At 35.7% G+C, this 18,346-nt stretch overlaps 1 protein-coding gene across 1 annotated transcript; it reads right to left on the bottom strand.

Annotated features, from left to right (window-relative positions):
- Positions 1-8,268: 8,268 nt before the first annotated feature.
- Positions 8,269-9,875, bottom strand: LOC107633208 (uncharacterized). The gene is made up of 3 exons (XM_088509936.1): positions 9,810-9,875; positions 9,356-9,706; positions 8,269-8,349 (listed from the first exon to the last, which is right to left on the bottom strand). Exons 1-3 carry the CDS (start codon positions 9,873-9,875, stop codon positions 8,269-8,271), a joined length of 498 nt encoding a protein of 165 aa, XP_088366062.1.
- Positions 9,876-18,346: the final 8,471 nt, after the last annotated feature.

Consider the following 18,346-nt stretch of genomic DNA (forward strand, 5'->3'; position numbering starts at 1 on the left):
CCAATCTCCAAGTCATTCATGCCCTATAAAGCCTGAAACACTTAACACACAGATCACGGTATCGAATGGAATAAAGGAGAATCAAAATACATAATTAAAAGTCTCTAGGAAGCAAGTTTTCAACCATGGAGTAATTTTGGGAAGAAATTGTAAATACATGCTAATCATACGAATAAGTGATAAACCCATATTTTATGATGTATTTTGTGCTCAATTTAAGTGATTTATTCAATCCTTCACCCACTTATTCATGTAATTTGCATGGTTTTACTTTTCCTTCCTTATTATGTGATATATGTGAAAAACATGTCTCCTATGCTTTAGAAATATTAAAATTAATCATCCTTTATTACCATTCGATGCCGTGATTTGTGCGTTGAGTGCTTTCAGGCTTTATAGGGTAAGAATGACTTAAAGGATGGAAAGGAAACATACAAAAATGGAAGAAAAGCACAAAAATGGAGTTTTGAAGGAAAGGGCAGCGACGCAAACGCGTGGACGAAGCCGCCGTGTGCCCAGCGCGAAAAGGCAGCGACACAAACCCGTGACTGATGCGGACGCGTGCCTTGAGCAGAACGCAAATGACGCGTACGCGTGCCTGACGCGACTCCGTGAAAGAGCAAAACTCCAGATGACGCGACCGCGTGATCCACGCGGACGCGTGACAGACGCCACGCACCAGAAACTGCAGAAAATCCCCCCAGCAATTTCTGAACCCCTTTTGGCCCAGATCCAAGTCCAGAAAACACAGACTAGAGGTTATAAAGTGGGGGAATGCATCCATTCATAACAGTCCTTCCGATTTTTCACTTTTCATAATTTAGATGTATTTTTTAGAGAGAGGTTCTCTCCTCTCTCTTAGGTTTTAGGATTAGGATTCCTCTTAAAGGAATTAGGATTTCTTATTATTTCAACTTATTATTTCAACTTCCTCTCAGGTTCATTATTTCGTTTACTTTATATTTCTCTTTTACTTTCAGATACTTTAATGCTTTTATTTAATTACTTATGTTGCCAAATTGGCTTATGAACCATTCATGTTAGGATTTTCTTTATTTGATATAAATTGAGGTATTTCAGATTTATGATTCTTATTTAGCTTTTTATATTCTTGGCTTTAATTGATTAACTGGAGGCTCTTGAGTTATCAAACTTATGGTGATCGTTAATTGTTACTTTTGCTAATTGAATTGAATTCCACTATCTCTGGTCTTTCCTTAGGAGTTGGCTAAGACTTGGGGATCTAACTAATTAGTCCACTTGACTTTCCCTTGCTTTTGTAAAGGATAACTAAGTGGGATTAAACTCAATTCTCATAAGGATAACTAGGATAGGACTTCCGAATTTTCATACATTGCCAAGAGTTTTATTAGATATTAATTTATTAATTCCTGCAATTTATTTTCCTTGTTCAAACCTTTCAAAACCCAAAAACACTATTTTCCCTAACTAATAATAAGAACACCTCCCTGCAATTCCTTGAGAAGACGACCCGAGATTTGAATACTTTGGTTTATAAATTTTATTGGGTTTGTTACTTGTGATAACTAAAACGTTTGTAAGAAAGGATGATTGCTTGGTTTAGAAACTATACTTGCAACGGGAATTTATTCTGAATTCTAAACCGTCAAGCATCCGTTCTTCAAAATGGCGCCGTTGCCGGGGAATTGCAAACATGTGCCTTATTATTAGTTATTGTAAATATTTTTTCCATAAGAACTACAGCAGTACACCTCCAAACAGATAAAATAGAGAGGCTGGTTCTTCTTGGAGAAAAACTTGACAGAGGTCAATGCTTCCTGGGTCAGAGAGTTTTACTGCAACTATTTCAAGACTTTCCTGGATGTAGTGCACCTCAGAGGGAAACAGATTTTGGTCACTGAGGAAGCCATTGAGGATATCCTCCACCTTCAGCCTAAATCAGATCATCCTGACGGTTACCAAAAGGCTGAAGAGGATACGCGCTTTATGAGATTTTACTAGGATGTTGTCAAGCAGAGAATAGCCCTTGATCCTACTGTCCCATGGGTCATGAAAAAGAACACAGTGATGCCTAAGGGAATCAAGCTGATGTATCTGATTGATGAGGCTCGGCTCAGGCACTAGATTCTGAGCAACTATGTGATGCCGAGCACTCATGAGACAGAGCTGCCCGCTGCTATGATCACCCTCATCTGGTGTGTGATGGAGGGTAAGAACCTGTATCTTCCACGTTTCATCCAGTATTACATGGCCAGGGTCCATGTGAGAGGCACTCTCCCCTTCCTTTATCTGATCACCCAGCTGCACCGTCGAGCTGACGTGCCTTGGGAGCTTGCTGATGAGAAGCCACCTACTACGGACTGCAAAAAGATTATCCCTCATAGTAGGAAATTTCAGGCTTTAAGTCACAGACCCCCATTCCTCACCGCTTCTGATGAGACCGCCACACCTTCAGCTGCCCCTTCTTCATCCACTGCTGCACCAGCTACCACCACTGCACCTCCACCTGCCTTAGAGCCCATTTACCACCTTCTGCACCGCTTATTCCAACAGCTGGACCAGATGGAGTGCCGCAACCAGCGGCGATATGCGATATCTGAGCGTCGCAATAAGCGACGCTATGAGCACCTCAAGTTGATGATCCGATCCGGCGGCGACATCCCCTCCGAGCCTGACACCCCTTCTGATACATCTGAGATGGAGGAGGATGATCACGAGGAGGAGACACCTACCTAGGCTGAGCAGGCAGGACCAGAGCTAGCTGCACCACAGCATGAGGAGCCACACCAGATTCAGGCCACAGACCCGGAGATCCCTCTACAGTCAGTGCCTCCACTGCAGCAGACAGATCCTCCTACACTTATCCAATCTGCAGACCTTCAGGCCACCACAGAGACTCCAGTAGCCCATCCTTCCGATGATGACACTTCTTCACACCCAGCTTGAGTGAGCATCGAGGACGATTCTGTATTTTAAGTGTGGGGAGGTCGCCATCCCTGGCGTATCTTTTTGGTGAACCACTACAGACTCTTTTTATCTTATTTTGTTTATTTTTCTGTATTTTTATTTTTATCTTTATTTTTATTTTTTATTTTTCAGTACTTGCACATTGTTCTTTTGCTGTATTTTTACTTTATTTCTGTATTTTGCACTTTAGTTTATACCTTAGACATTTAGTTTAGTTTGCAATTCTAAACTTATTAGTTATAGAATATGTGGATTAATTAGTATGGTATACCCTTTTAGCATATAATAGTTTGATCTAATTAAAAATAAAATGGGAGTAAGCTAGAAACTTTAGTAATTTAAAACAATCCACACACCTTGTATATATAGCATTACATGTTAGTTAGTTAACAACATTTCATCAAGGAGGAACACTAAGATTTTAAAAGCCACCCTAATATTTACATTGAGAATAATGGGAACTCTTGATTTCTACTTGCATGACATATATAACTGATATATGATTTTTGAGCTGGAGAACACACAGCCTGTGAGTTTCAATTGTATGGTTACATTCAAACCATAAATTTCATTCCTGTGTGTTTTGCCCTTCTTTTTCACTCTGATGTTCTTTACTTTATTTTAATCTATATGTCCAGTATAGAATATAGATACATACCAAGAGATGATTGAGGCCATCATTTGAATTTTTCCTCACTTATCCCAAATTAGCCTACCTTTTACATTACCCTTGTTAGCCCCTCGAGCTTTTTAATCCCCTCTTGTTCTATAACCACATTACTAGCCTTAAGAAGAAAAATAAAATAAAAGTTCCAAGTTGAATCCTTGGTTAGCTTAAGATAGATATTGTGTACAATTTAAGAGTGGGGAATATTATGGGAACATGGGATGATAGAAACAAAGTAGGAATTTAAAAAGAATAAGTTGTTTCAAAAACAAAATTTGGGAAGCATGGTCATGTGAAATCAAAACAATTGTATTACCATGTGCATAGATTTAAAAAAAAATAATAATTTATATATAATTTGTTTTTAGTATTTAGATAAGGGGATACAAAAAAATTTCCCAAATGCACAATAAAAATCAATGCAGATGGAACAAAATTAAAAATAATGCATGAGCTTGCAATACAAAGTGGGAAAATTTGGGTCAATAGATAAAGGAACTTTTAATTTATATAAAGTATGTATGTTAGGTGAGATCTTAGACTAATCAAGGATTCACTTATTAGCTTACTTAGCCTTATACATATACCCTTACCTTTACCTTGGCCCCATTACAACCTTGAAAAAGACCTCAAGATTTTTGTATGTCTGTATTCCATATTTGTTGATTGGTTAGATGAAGAACAAAGTTTTAGAAAGCAAGGATAGAAAAAGGATAGAGTGAATAACCCAATAAACACTGAGTGACTAGAGAGTAAACACAAAATCCAGTGAGGGTTCAATAGTTCATCACCATATATCTCTGCTTAATTGTTAATTGTCTTGTAAGTTTGTGAAATACTTTTACCCATCTCAATTATAAAAGTGCTTTAACAATATCTAAAGTTTGGCTATGCATATATGATTCCTTGAGGATATGAATTAATTTAACTACATGTAAGTTTTATATACAAGTGAATAAAAACTAGAATTGCATGACTCATTTAGGTAGCTTGCAGTTAGAGTAGATTACATTGCATGAAATTCCACCACCTTACCTTATTCTTTACCTTGGATTTAGCATGAGGACATGATATTGTTTAAGTGTGGGGAGGTTGATAAACCCATATTTTATGATGTATTTTGTGCTCAATTTAAGTGATTTATTCAATCCTTCACCCATTTATTCATGTAATTTGCATGGTTTTACTTTTCCTTCCTTATTATGTGATATATGTGAAAAACATGTTTCCTATGCTTTAGAAATATTAAAATTAATCATCCTTTATTACCATTCGATGCCGTGATTTGTGTGTTGAGTGCTTTCAGGCTTTATAGGGCAGGAATGACTTAAAGGATGGAAAGAAAACATACAAAAATGGAAGGAAAGCACAAAAATGGAGTTTTGAAGGAAAGGGCAGCAACGCGAACGTGTGGACGAAGCGGCCGTGTGCCCAGCGCGAAAAGGCAGCGACGTGAACGCGTGACTAACGCGGATGCGTGCCATGAGCAGAACGCAAATGATGCATACGCGTGCTTGACGCGACCGAGTGAAAGAGTAGAACTCCAGATGACGCGACCGCATGATCCACGCAGACGCATGACAGACGCCACTCACCAGAAACTGCAGAAAATGCCCCCAGCGATTTCTGAACCCCTTTTGACCCAGATCCAAGTCCAGAAAATACAGATTAGAGGTTATAAAGTGGGGGAATGCAACCATTCATAATAGGCATTCCGATTATTCACTTTTCGTAATTTAGATGTAGTTTTTAGAGAGAGAGGTTCTCTCCTCTCTCTTAGGTTTTAGGATTAGGATTCCTCTTAAAGGAATTAAGATTTCTTATTATTTCAACTTATTATTTCAACTTCCTCTCAGGTTCAATATTCATTTTACTTTATATTTCTCTTTTACTTTCAGACACTTTAATGCTTTTATTTAATTACTTATGTTGCCAAATTGGCTTATGAACCATTCATGTTAGGATTTTCTTTATTTGATATAAATTGAGGTATTTCAGATTTATGATTCTTATTTAGCTTTTTATATTCTTGGCTTTAATTGATTAACTGGAGGCTCTTGAGTTATCAAACTTATCGTGATTTTTAATTGTTATTTTTGCTAATTGAATTGAATTCCACTAACTCTAGTCTTTCCTTAGGAGTTGGCTAGGACTTGGGGATCTAACTAATTAGTCCACTTGACTTTCCCTTGCTTTTGTAAAGGATAACTAAGTGGGATTAAACTCAATTCTCATAAGTATAACTAGGATAGGACTTCCGAATTTTCATACCTTGCCAAGAGTTTTATTAGATATTAATTTATTAATTCCTGCAATTTATTTTCCTTGTTAAAACCTTTCAAAACCCAAAAACACTGTTTTCCATAACTAATAATAAGAACACCTCCCTGCAATTCCTTGAGAAGACGACCCAAGGTTTGAATACTTCGGTTTATAAATTTTATTGGGTTTGTTACTTGTGACAACCAAAATATTTGTAAAAAAGGATGATTGCTTGGTTTAGAAACTATACATGCAATGGGAATTTATTCTGAATTCTAAACCGTCAAGCATCCGTTCTTCAATAAGTGGGTAAAGATTTGATAAAACCACACAATTAAACACAATATAAATCATAAAGTAAAGGTTTATCAACCTCTCCACACTTAGACATTAGCATGTTCTCATGCTTAGTTGGAGATAAAATAAATGAGTAGGAACATGTAAAACTCATGCAATGCAATGCAACCTATATATATGAATGCAACTATATGATTCTTGTCCACTTGGTTAAAAGTAAATAAGCTCTTCAAGACAATCACAAATCAAATTCCACTAATTCAATTCTTATACAGTAACAACAGATAAAAATGCAAGAAGGTAGCTCATGAAAGCCGGGAACATAGAATTTAAGCATTGAACCCTCACTGATGATGTATGTATGCTCTAATCTCTCTAGTGTATAAGGTAGTCACTCTATGATTCTCTAATCATGCTTTCTAATTTTTGTTCTTCACCTAACCAATCAACAACATTTAATGTACCAACACAAACATCATGAGGTCTTTTCAAGGTTGTAATGGGGCCAAGGTAAGGGTAAGGGTACATATATGGCTAAGTAAGCTTATAAATTGAATCTTTAATTAACCTAAGCTTTCACCTAACACACATATATATTCTATGTAACTTAAATTTCACACCTAGCTACCTAAAATTTCCCTTTCGCATTCCATACTCATGTATCAACTTTTATTTTAATTTTATCACATGTGCATTGATCCTTGAATTTTAACTTAGCATTGGGGTAATTTTGTCCCCTTATTTATTTATTGAATATTTTTGGATTTTTTTTTAACATGAAAATAAATATAGCTTATCAATGCACATAGAATTTTAATTTTCTTTTATAGTTTCACATGAGTAGGTACCCAAATTCCCATTATATTATCATGACACATTCCCTTATTATCTTTTGTTCCCACAATTTTCCATACTCAATTAACACACAATTCTATCTTAAGCTAACCAAAGATTCAATTGGAATATATAATTATTTTTCCGCTTAAGGCTAGTGATGTGGTAAAGTACAGAACAAATAGGATTTAAAGGCTCAAAGTGGCTAACAAAGGTAACTTAAGGGGTAAGCTTAATTTGGATAAGTGAGCTAAACAAACAATGGCCTCAATCATATGCAAGCATATAAATATATTAAACATTGGACATATAGGATGAAACAAAATATAGATTACGATCATAGAGAAGTAAACACACAAGAATAAAATATTGATGGTTAAATAATGTAACCATGTAACTAAGCTCAAATCTTGCGGGTTGTATGTTCTTAACTTTTTAAACTATGTTCCAAATATAACTCACTACAAAAAAATAGGGTTAAAACGGCAGTTATTTTGGGGAATTATGGCGGTTAGAACCGCCATTATGGCCAAAACTGGTGCCTCCAAGAAATGCCATTATTCTGGGTGCCATTTTGGTTATTACGGCGGTTTTCAGAAAACTGCCGTAATAACCTGTGGATAATACGGCAGTTTTTTGAAGGTTAAAATGGCGGTTTGTAACCGCCATTATTTCCAGATAAAATGGTGGTTTTTTATATTGTTTAAAATGGCGGCTGTAACTGCCATTTTTACCAGGATGTTGAGACATCACTTCTGTTTAAAATGGCGGTTGGAAACCGCCATTTTTACCATTATAACCGCCATTTTTACCAGGTTATAATGGCATCTTTTGTGTTAAAATGGCAATTTCTAGCCGCCGTTTTTACCAGATTATAATGGCATCTTTTGTGTTTAAAATGGCAGTTTTTAACCGCCGTTTCTACCAGCGTATAATCGCATCATTTTCATTTAAAATGGGGTTTCTAACCGCCGTTTGTACCTAATTATGATGACAATTTTATGCTTTTTAAAATAAGATTGAAACTACCAATTTAAAGTGATATTTTCGAAACTTACTTTAAAATCTTGTAATAACCAGAAGGCATAATCATAAATCAAACATCATAAGATGATTTTTAATTCATACATAATCAAAAAGTCATAATCCAAGTCATAATTGAAATGTCATAATTCAAAAACAAAGTATCAAAGTAACATTTTTCAATAATACGTCTTAACATATAATTCTGAATATACGTCTTAACATATTAAGCATGGTCATGCTTCCTTGTTGCTTGCTCCAAATGACCTACTTCCTAACTCTTTTGGTGATGGAATCTCACTCTCCTGATCCAATCCCTATAACAAAAATATAATTATTATGAGCATAAGAAATACAAGAAAAGGGCATATATTGATATACATTTTAAGTCTGATTTAATTTATAAGAAAAGGCATATATAAAAGAACACACATTTGTCAAACTTTAGAGACTAAAAAATATAGTATAAAGTAAAATTAAATCTTTTTTTTTCAGTAACAGCACTCAGCACAACTTTAAAAACCTTTTTTGTACACATGACAACTTGAATAGTAAAAAAACAAGAAAGTTTTGTTCCAACTTATTGATTTCTGGTTTAGTTTTGATCCTTTAGATTTTCTCCATGCAGGGCACAGAAAAGGGATTCTTCATTGATGCCAAATTTAAATGCCAAATTCTTCAATTCTGGGTTTCCCATGCAAGAGATTAAGCCCAGTCTTGGATTTTCTTTGGTTGATGGGCTTGGAAGTAATGGTGGGCAAGTAGAGAATAATGATAATCATAATAATGGGAGGCTTTGGTTCCCTTTTGGAGAAATCAAGCATCACCACCATCATCAGCTTTCAGCGGCAGTAATTAGTTATTGGTGTTGAACTTGACCAAAACAACAAACAACAAGCTGGGAACAATTCAACTGGGTATTGGACTGGTATTATTGGTGAAGGCTCATCATGGTAATTAGTTATTAATTAAGAAGAAAATTAATGATGACAATCATGCAATGCATTCATCTGATCTTCTTAATTATATATAATCTGCTTGAAATTGCTCAGAGAGAAGCTAACACGGTAGGATGTATATGGTTATTATTACTTGCTCTTAATTTGTATACATTTTAGCTCTTGTTTAATTTGCTATTTCAACAATGTGAGGGTTTACTATCACTCTAGCATAAGCTGGCACTACTACTAATTATATCATAAGCAGCAACAAGAAACTATATCAATATTCAACATATTTGTATTCAATAAGAGACTATGAACCTAAGAAAAAAACTGATGAAGATAAAGCAAAGGAAAAAAAAGAGGATAATTGTATTTGTACCTGTGAGATTTGTTGAGTAGGGAACATTCCAGCCAATTGTATTGGAATTTTACCTCCTTCCTTAGAAGCAATATAGGAGACTAGCGCTTGCAATTGCGCTTTAACGGTATCCAACTCTTCTTGCACGTTTGGACCACAAGTAGATGATGTGCCAGCATCATTTGAAGAACCTAAATTTATTTGACTAATCCTTGTAGTGTTGTTCTTGAAAGTAATTGTTGGAACAGCTCCCATACCTAAACCTCGAACACGACCAGGGTGCTCTTTCCCAAAAACTACTCCAAGAGCATCAAGAGGAGAATTAACAGTTAATTCCATCGATTGTTGGCTGCTATGTACTTCAATCTTCTCCTACATATATAAAAAGAAAGAGAAAGAATCAAAAATAGTATTATCTTATAAAAAAGAAAGAAAAAGAAATACAAACAAGTTACTTATTGCACTTTAGTCTTACCGCTATTTCTTCAGCCTTTTCATTAACATAACTTCCATCTATTTTCTTGTGAGTGATGTCCCACATTTGAACCCTACTAACTTCTTTTCCCGTCTCTTCCGTCTAAAATTTAAGAAAAGTAGAAAGACTTGATCAAAAAATAGCAGCCTACTAACTTAGATTAGATATCCAGAAAATTAAGAGATGATGCATGCATTATATTTGAGATAGATTAGATATGCATGCATTAATTGATTACCAATTCAGTCCTTCTTCTTGCAATTGATTTAGCACCTGAAGTATGAGGAATTATTTGTTTTTGCCAAATTTCTTGATTCCTCTTACAAAGTTTCTGCAAGTTAAATTTGGACACAATTATTACATTAGTTTGTTTAGTTAATAATGGAAAACTGAAGTGAATACACACGAACAACTATGATAATAACCACTCTTCAATTGCAGAGGGCAACTAGCATAGAATATAGACGAATTTAGACCAGCTATTAGATGCATCATTCACTTCTGCATGTAAATTTATAGCAATATTCACTTCTGCATGTTAACCGCAAGAACCATCATCTTTCAAAACTGACTTAAATAGGGTAAAGATGTGCACTAACCACAGCAATTTAGGACTAAAATAAACAAAGACTGTACCACTATTTAAGACTGCCCCGCAGCCAATAGTTCAATTGTAAAAATAAAGATCAGAACCTCTAGAAACTTTAGAGACACCCAAAAATCAAAATCACTCTTCAACAACATTGACTAGTTCATATTCAATTATATATATTCCAAAGGCTGTAAAAAAGGACAACATTTAACTAGGAGAGTAATTACTTACCTAAGTTTCAGGCTTCAAACGATATTCTACGAATAAAGCCCATTGATCAGGAGCAATATCTTCTGGTGCATTATTTATGATCTCAGTTTTACTCAACCTCGGATCATAAAAATCATTCCAAAGCTTTATCCTATGTTCGCTCTATTTTTTGCCAAGCGATTGGAGCAAAAATTGTTTGGCCAAGTTATCACTCACTTTGAAGCAAAATCGAGCCTTCAATATTATAAAGAATATATATTAACCAGCAAATATAATTAAATAATGGCAAAGAAATAAGCTTTAGAGTTTGAGTAATCTTCTTACTAGGAAAAAAAATATTCCATTGATTTTCAAAAAAGCTTGCTGGAATGTCTGACCACTTGTCAAAACTGATTGGAAATGCTACACAATCAGTGGCCAATTGTCCACAAACTCCTGCAAGGAGTCCAGCTGCTTCTCCTATTGCTGCATGATGTTTATCAAAATTGACAACTATGCGCAAACCTTCTGTCAAATTATGCACATCCTTCGCTAATAAATGAAGGCGTGTACTATCTTCGTATTCATCTAAAATAGACAAATGAGTATAAATAAATGAGTAAATGAGCGACTAAAGAATAAAATAAATAAAATTCATGTTGTATGTTGGACAGCAACATAAGTAGATAAGGCAACATATATAAAGTGGACAGCAACATTCTTTTCTTCATCATATATAATATAAACTACTTCTAATAATTTCAAGGAACCAGCATGCCAATAACTAGCTAAGGGTATCACAGAATTCAATTTCTATTTTCAATCCTTTCAAACTAATTCATATATAACATCTATACATCTAAAAATACTAATAGAACATCTATACATACCTATGGCATCAATAGTCCAATAATGTTTAGATTCATGTCCACGTTTACGTTTAGGTTCGGATGGATGCTCAGATATAGTTGGAGCAACTGATGATGGCTCAGAAGAATTTGAAGCTGCCGACTTGTCTCGGGAGGAACTTGCAGCTGCTGCCAACTTGTCTTGGGAGGAACTTGCAGCTGCTGCGGACTTGTCTCGAGAGGAACTTGCAGCTGCTGCCGACTTGTCCCGGGAGGAATTTGAAGCTGCCAACTTGTCTCGGGAGGAATTTGAAGCTGCCGACTTGTCTCGGGAGGAATTTGCAGCTGCTGCCGACTTGTCTCGAGAGGAGTTTGCAGCTGCTGCCGACTTGTCTCGGGAGAAATTTGTAGCTGCCAATGTGTCTCGGGAGGAATTTGCAGCTGCTGCGGACTTGACTTGTGATGCATTTGAAGCTGCCGACTTGTCTTGTGATGCATTTGGTCATGGCTTTGTCACTTATTCTATATAAGCACTTTATGTGATACAAACTAATCAAGAAAGACAGTTTTGAATACTTTGTTCACCCTTCATACAGTGGTTCATTACCATCTTCCAACAACTTATAAAATTCTACATTTTCTCCACTATGCTCTTCATCTCCATCTCCATCTCCATCTTCATTCAAGTCAGATCCAGCGACTCCAAACGCGTCATTGAGCATTGTTACCATTGGATGCTGATATGTCGAATCATCTTGTACAATATGACTAGTTTGATAAACTTGTGACCCAACTCTAACTGCTTCTTCACCATACCAATACCAAACTTTGTAGTTTTCTGGAAATGGCTTGACTATTAAATGTTCAAAAACTTTCTCTCTTGTTTGCCACTTGCAAAAACCACACACCGGACAAGGACATTTAATCTGACGACCCGCGAGAGACCGATGCTCAAAAGCAAAATCCAAAAACTTGTTTAAACCATCTTTATACTCATGCGTGGTTCGTGGTTTTCCAATCCACGACTTATTGATTGACATGACTAAGAGGGACTACAAATAGGGATTTAAAAAATTAAAAGTCTATATATATTCTAAAGGTAAGAAAATTATTCTTGTATGTGCAAATTAGATATTAAACAAATACTTAAATAGTATTCTAAAAGAAACTATAAAAAAATTATAATTACCTCTTTCAAATGATAATTTTGTGGCTGTAACAGTGACTTTGTGAATTTTTCCTTCTCAAGTAGTTGTATATATGATCTAAAGAAGATGCTGGGTAAGTTAAGAAGCTAAAGAAGACATTACTCATCAATCTGAAAAACAGAAATAGTATATTAATCTCACATAAAAAATTATTAATTGCCTTTTAATTTTATCATTTAAAAAATGTATTTAAAAAAAAAAAAAGAAGAAGAAACAAATAATAGATTTGGAGGGAAATAAGGAGACTAAGGTACCTGAAATATCAACAACAACAATGAATAGCAAGTAAATCAATGAATGGGGAAAAAAAGTAATAGCATTAACATAGTCTATATTTAAATGAAGTGTTTAATAGTTGGAATGTCATAATTCATAGATTATCTCCTACTGTCTTCTAGAACACAAACTACTACTGTCTCCTGTTGCACATTAATAATGAGAAAAGGAATATATACATATGCATATGCTCATCTGACCCTAATTTTCGAACCTAAACAAATACATACTCTATCTATGATGACTCAGATAGGTAAGGGAGTGAACTGTAACCATATCAAACTTTTGTATGTAAGTGACTTTTTTTATAATTCTCCTTTTGTTTAGTTAATCTGCTAGGCAAAATGTTGTGATTATCTCTAATATATAAAATAGGATTCGAATTTCAAATACTTCACTAATTTAGTAGAGAGATGCTCAAATTAAATAGAATGCACTTTAAAATTGATTAGTTATTAAAATAAGTTAGTTATTTCATTTTTCTTTTTTCCTTTTTACAATATGTCATTTGAAAGTAATCAAGTTGTAGTGAGTTATTAAAATCAGTTTGCAATTGAGTGCAACAACAACAACTATAATCAATGTCAAATTTTGACTAGTTAATAAGCTCAAAAACTGCAGCACAGATTAGATTTCTCATGTACCTAGTAAACTTATTTGTTTATTTGTGTAACAAAATTACATGAAATAGAGGATATTATTTTTGATAAATTAAGTGTAAGAACATAAGGAAAACATTGCCTTTGTACCTTTATGAAAGTTTTAACATTGTGTATCATTTCCTCAATAGGCTGTATCAGTTCAGCAAACTGCAAAGTAGAGAAGGATCATATAAGGAAACTTCAAACCTAAAAGCAAAAGCAAAGCCTGAAGTGATGAGGGAAAGAGGCTCTTTTGCGAGTAAAATCCATACACCAAAAATTATAACTTGGTAATAAGGTGATCTTTCATCTTATAGTTGAAATTACCAGTTAACAAGCTCCATTATACAATGTTTAAATCAATGAGCTCCTATACAATTTAATAGAGAAACTTTTGTAAAAAAAGTATAATTCCCAAATTTCAAAACTGAATTTCTCTACCAAAAAAATTTCAAGAGACAAAAAATTGAAGTACTTAACAGTTTAGTCAGTTGTAGCATGATACTCAGTTTCACTACTTTATATTTTGCACATTAACTACTGAAAATGAATATATTGTCTGGAATTTGAATTCAGACATACTCTTCTGATTAATCTGAGCAATCCGAAAATAATTTGACTCAGACACCAATAGTAAGCTACAAGAGTTCAGTAAGAGAAGATGACATTGAAAGAGGGCGAAAAATAAAAATGAAAAAATGAAAGCCTAATTGTTTCTTTCTTGTTTTAGCACTCAAGTCTCAACTAATGAATGATAATGTTTTAGAGGCTCTTCAACCATGACTTTCTGCAACACAAACCATACCTGATTGAAATTGAAGACACAGCAGTGTGGAGCAGATAGAAAAAATTCACATTTTCAATAGAACTAAGAGGATAAAAAGAATCCAACTTGTAACAAATCAGCCAGTTCAAAAAAGTTAAATGTTACATAAACACATCCAAATCAAGAACTGGTTGAACTGTAATACTAAAAATTAGTAATCCACAGCATGATGGGACCTGAGTGGGCTACACAGCTTAAAACATAAAATTGAAGCTGCAATTATACTACTGGCAGGTACATAAAAAATCTAATTTGGACATTGACACAAATAAACAAATAAGTTCCAGCAACACAGCAACCCATCAGTATATGCAGCAACAAATTAGGATGACATTGATGTTCCAGCATATATTTAAACAGCTCTACTAAAATTTAGAGGCAAGGAAAGTCCAGAAACAATATGACAGGCACAATCAAGGAGCAGGAAATGACCATCAAAAATTACAATTTCATCAATTTTGGCCATAACCCAATTAAAAATCACAATGGTAACACATGATTAATCCAAAGAATCTAACCCGGCAAATTGACCCAAAACATAAAGGAGTTGAAGTTTAAAACCAACACAACAATGAGAAATCTGCACAATACTCCACAATATCCCAAGAGAAATCACAATGAAACAAAAGAACATGACAATAATCAGGTACACGAAGTAAGAACCACTTAAATCAACCAGGAATAAACTTAGCACATAAACTATCCATCATCAGGAAAATAAGGAAAAAAACTTAAGAAGCATATTTACCAAATATCATAACCCTGACCAATAAGTTGCTCAGAAATTCCCCAAGCAGAATGCCAGGAACAAAGTATAGGAGCAGAGGAAACCAAAAACCAAATAAAGAAAAACTCCAGCCCCAACATCATTCAAGAAGAAGAGTTAATGATCTATTTTTTCAGGATAATCTCAAGTAATAAGAACGCAATTAAACTCCATGAATAGAATTCCACAGGCATAAGCACAATCAAACAGCCAGAAATCAATGAATACAGCAAAAGACAGAGGAGAAGAAAAGAAAGGAAGGAAGGATTTTGAATCAGCCAAAACAGTGTGATTCTCTCAATGATGCAGTTTCCAATATGAGAATCTCTTGGATGATTTTGAATAAAAGGCACTTATGTACAGTCAAGAAAAGTGTGGTTACACTAAATCATGATTATAAATGCAAATAGAGCAACCAAAGTGGTTTTACAACAATTTAACAGGGTAATAACTTACAACTAATAACATGTACTATAATCAAAATCCAAAGAAAAGAAGGCAAGGAATCAGCTCATGTGATTAAAGTGACTCAATTCTTTACTAACCGCGGAAATAATTAACTAAAGTGATAGATATTATGAACAGAATCACAGAACAGAGCCCTACTTCACTAAGCTTATTCAGTGTAAACTCATTCATCAATTCACTATATTAAGAAATAGCAGGATGAATTAACTAGAAAAATCCAAAACAATAATAAGAATGGCAACAATTGAACCATTGACACATGCATCGAAGTAAATACATAAGGAAAGAGAAAGTGAAGTTACCGTCAATCCAAGATCTGATATCGTCGACTAGTTGAACACAAGACCCGATCGGCGTCAATCACCCCCACACCAACGTCAATGGAATACTTCAACACAAGCTCTGATCGCGGAGCTGCAGAGAAACAAAACCCCCCAAAAACGAAGAAATCAGTAACTGGCGGAGAGGGAGAGGTACCTAGAAAACTTGAGAGGAAGCTGCAGAGAAACAAATCAGTAACTGACGGAGAGGGAGAAGTACCTAGAGAAATCGTAACCAGTGGAGAGAGGAGAAGCCGAGAGGGAAGAACGGCGTTGTCGGAGATCGAGAGCGAAGGGAGAGAGAAGGGAGATCGAGAGCACCGTTATACTGTGTTTCGTTTAAGGCTAGGGTTGCAATTCTTTTGTTTAATATATGTGTGAAAACGGCGGTTAAAAACCGCCATAATCACCCAGAACCGCCAGCAAACACAAAGTTAATTATGGCAGCAACCAAAAATGCCATAATAACCGGGTATTACGGCGGTTCTTTAAAACCGCCGTAATGTCAATGCCATTTTAAACTCTTTTTTTGTAGTGACTTCAAGCAAATTTAACATAAAAGTTTTGATTAAAATTAGTGAAATTTTGTTCTAAAAATAGGGTCTTAGAAGAAACATATTATCTTTTCAATCAAGTAGAACATGCATGCAACTAACCTATTACTATGCAATCTATCACATTCTAAAACAAAAAAAAATTGAAAAACTAACTAAATATCCTATTTTATTGATGTTAAGGAAGAGAAATTACCTCCGGAAGTTAGGTACTGACCGACCTCCCCACACTTAAGGCTTTGCACCGTCCTCGGTGCCATCTGTCAGGAACAAAGGTGGGTTGGTAGTAGTATCTCCACAGTCAGAACCGTCATGGCTCCCTGTGCTGGTAAATAAAGTGGAGTCTGGGGTGTCTGGATCTTTGTATTTTCCCATAAGTAGCTCCTTGAGGTATCTGAATCAGCGCTTGTTACGGCTCTCTCTTAGCTTTGCTTTGTGTTCCTGCCAATCCAACCTTTCAAGTATCTGATGGAGTAGTTGAGTTGTTGTAGGTGCTTGTGGTGTTGAAGGAGGAATGTCTTCAGCCGGTTCAGTAGGCTGGCTTGTAGTAGCTACTGGAGGTCTGATATATTTCTCGTTAGGGACGTACTGATCATCCCGTGGGAGCATGGCTTTGGTGTCTCCGGCTCTGTAGGAGACTCCGGCTACTGAGACAAGATCAGAGACCAAGGCGGGAAAAGGTAAGTTGCCCGCAATTTGTACGTGTCCAATGGAATTCTGGATGTGTCTTGGTAAGTTTAGAGGCTGGTCTGTAAGGATGCACCATAGTAAAACAGCCATGTCTGCAGTGAAGGAGGACTCGTGAGTGCTCGAAAAGACGTAATGGGACATAATCTGTGCCCATACGCGAGCCTCCAAGGTAAGTACGGAAGCCGATATTCCCTTAGGATGGAAACAATGGTATCCATAAATCCATCTGCTGCCAGGTAGTGCGATAACTCTAAGAACAGCGTCCCAGTCAAGTTGGTACGTCTGGCACTTGAAGGAGGCTTCTTAAAATACGTCCAGTCCTTCTGGAGTAGGGGAGAGATCTAGAGCTCGTTAAATGGCCTCTTCTATAATGGGACTTGCTTCTGACGGACATAGACAGACTACAGGGTTGGCAGGTGGAAATTAGAGTAGAACTCGACTACCCAGGAAAGATTAACCTACCGTGGCTGTCTCTGTAGGAAACCCCATTGTCTTCGTTCAATTTGCGGCTCAACAAATTCAGCAATACGGATCGGGAGGATAAGAAGGTATTCGTTGTTGTAACTCCTTTCTTCCAGGATGGGGAACATCTGGTCACAGTAGCGGTTGGTAAATCGCGCAGTGTCCTTTGCTGGGAATGCTTTCTCTTTTTCATCAACCTTTATAATCCTCTTAATTCTTTTTTATGAGGGTTAACTGCAGTTGAGGATGGCTCTGCCACTAATGCTCTTTTTGTTCCTCTCCTCGTTGGTGGTTTGGGAGTAGCTTTCTCCTTGCCTTTCTTGGTGGCCATCCTAAAAGAAAGAAAAGAGAAAGTATGTTAAATGTCAAGGGTTAGAGCAAGGAAGAGGGCGGGAAAGGTGGTAATCAATGCACATTAAAGATGAATGATGTTAACACATGGTCATGACTATATGTGAAAAATCATCAACAAAAATATAGTAAGTGCATATGATGACAATTAAATGCAAGGTGTTTATTGACATGCTGGCAAAGTTATGAGTAGCATAGATCAAGCATTCAATGTCCAAGTTAGATTACCAAGTCTTTCAAACTAATAACCTGTTTATAATAGCAATTATATGGAATTAATATAATATGAAAAGGGTTTTGTGAAAAGCAAGCATTCAGAGTAGTAGAATAAAAGATATCGAAAAAT

This window comes from Arachis ipaensis, chromosome B3, assembly GCF_059453495.1.
Source record: "Arachis ipaensis isolate K30076 ecotype BB chromosome B3, ASM5945349v1, whole genome shotgun sequence".
In the NCBI taxonomy this organism is placed as follows: Eukaryota; Viridiplantae; Streptophyta; class Magnoliopsida; order Fabales; family Fabaceae; genus Arachis; species Arachis ipaensis.

What these genes read in the sequence shown, in the direction of transcription:
- LOC107633208 (XM_088509936.1), bottom strand. Translation starts at nt 9,875, where the DNA reads ATGTGGGACATCACTCACAAGAAAATAGATGGAAGTTATGTTAATGAA. An exon ending in AAAAGGCTGAAGAAATAGCG is followed by an intron (nt 9,707 to 9,809) that starts GTAAGACTAAAG and finishes TTATATATGTAG; the next exon opens with GAGAAGATTGAAGTACATAG. An exon ending in CTACTCAACAAATCTCACAG is followed by an intron (nt 8,350 to 9,355) that starts GTACAAATACAA and finishes TTTTTGTTATAG; the next exon opens with GGATTGGATCAGGAGAGTGA.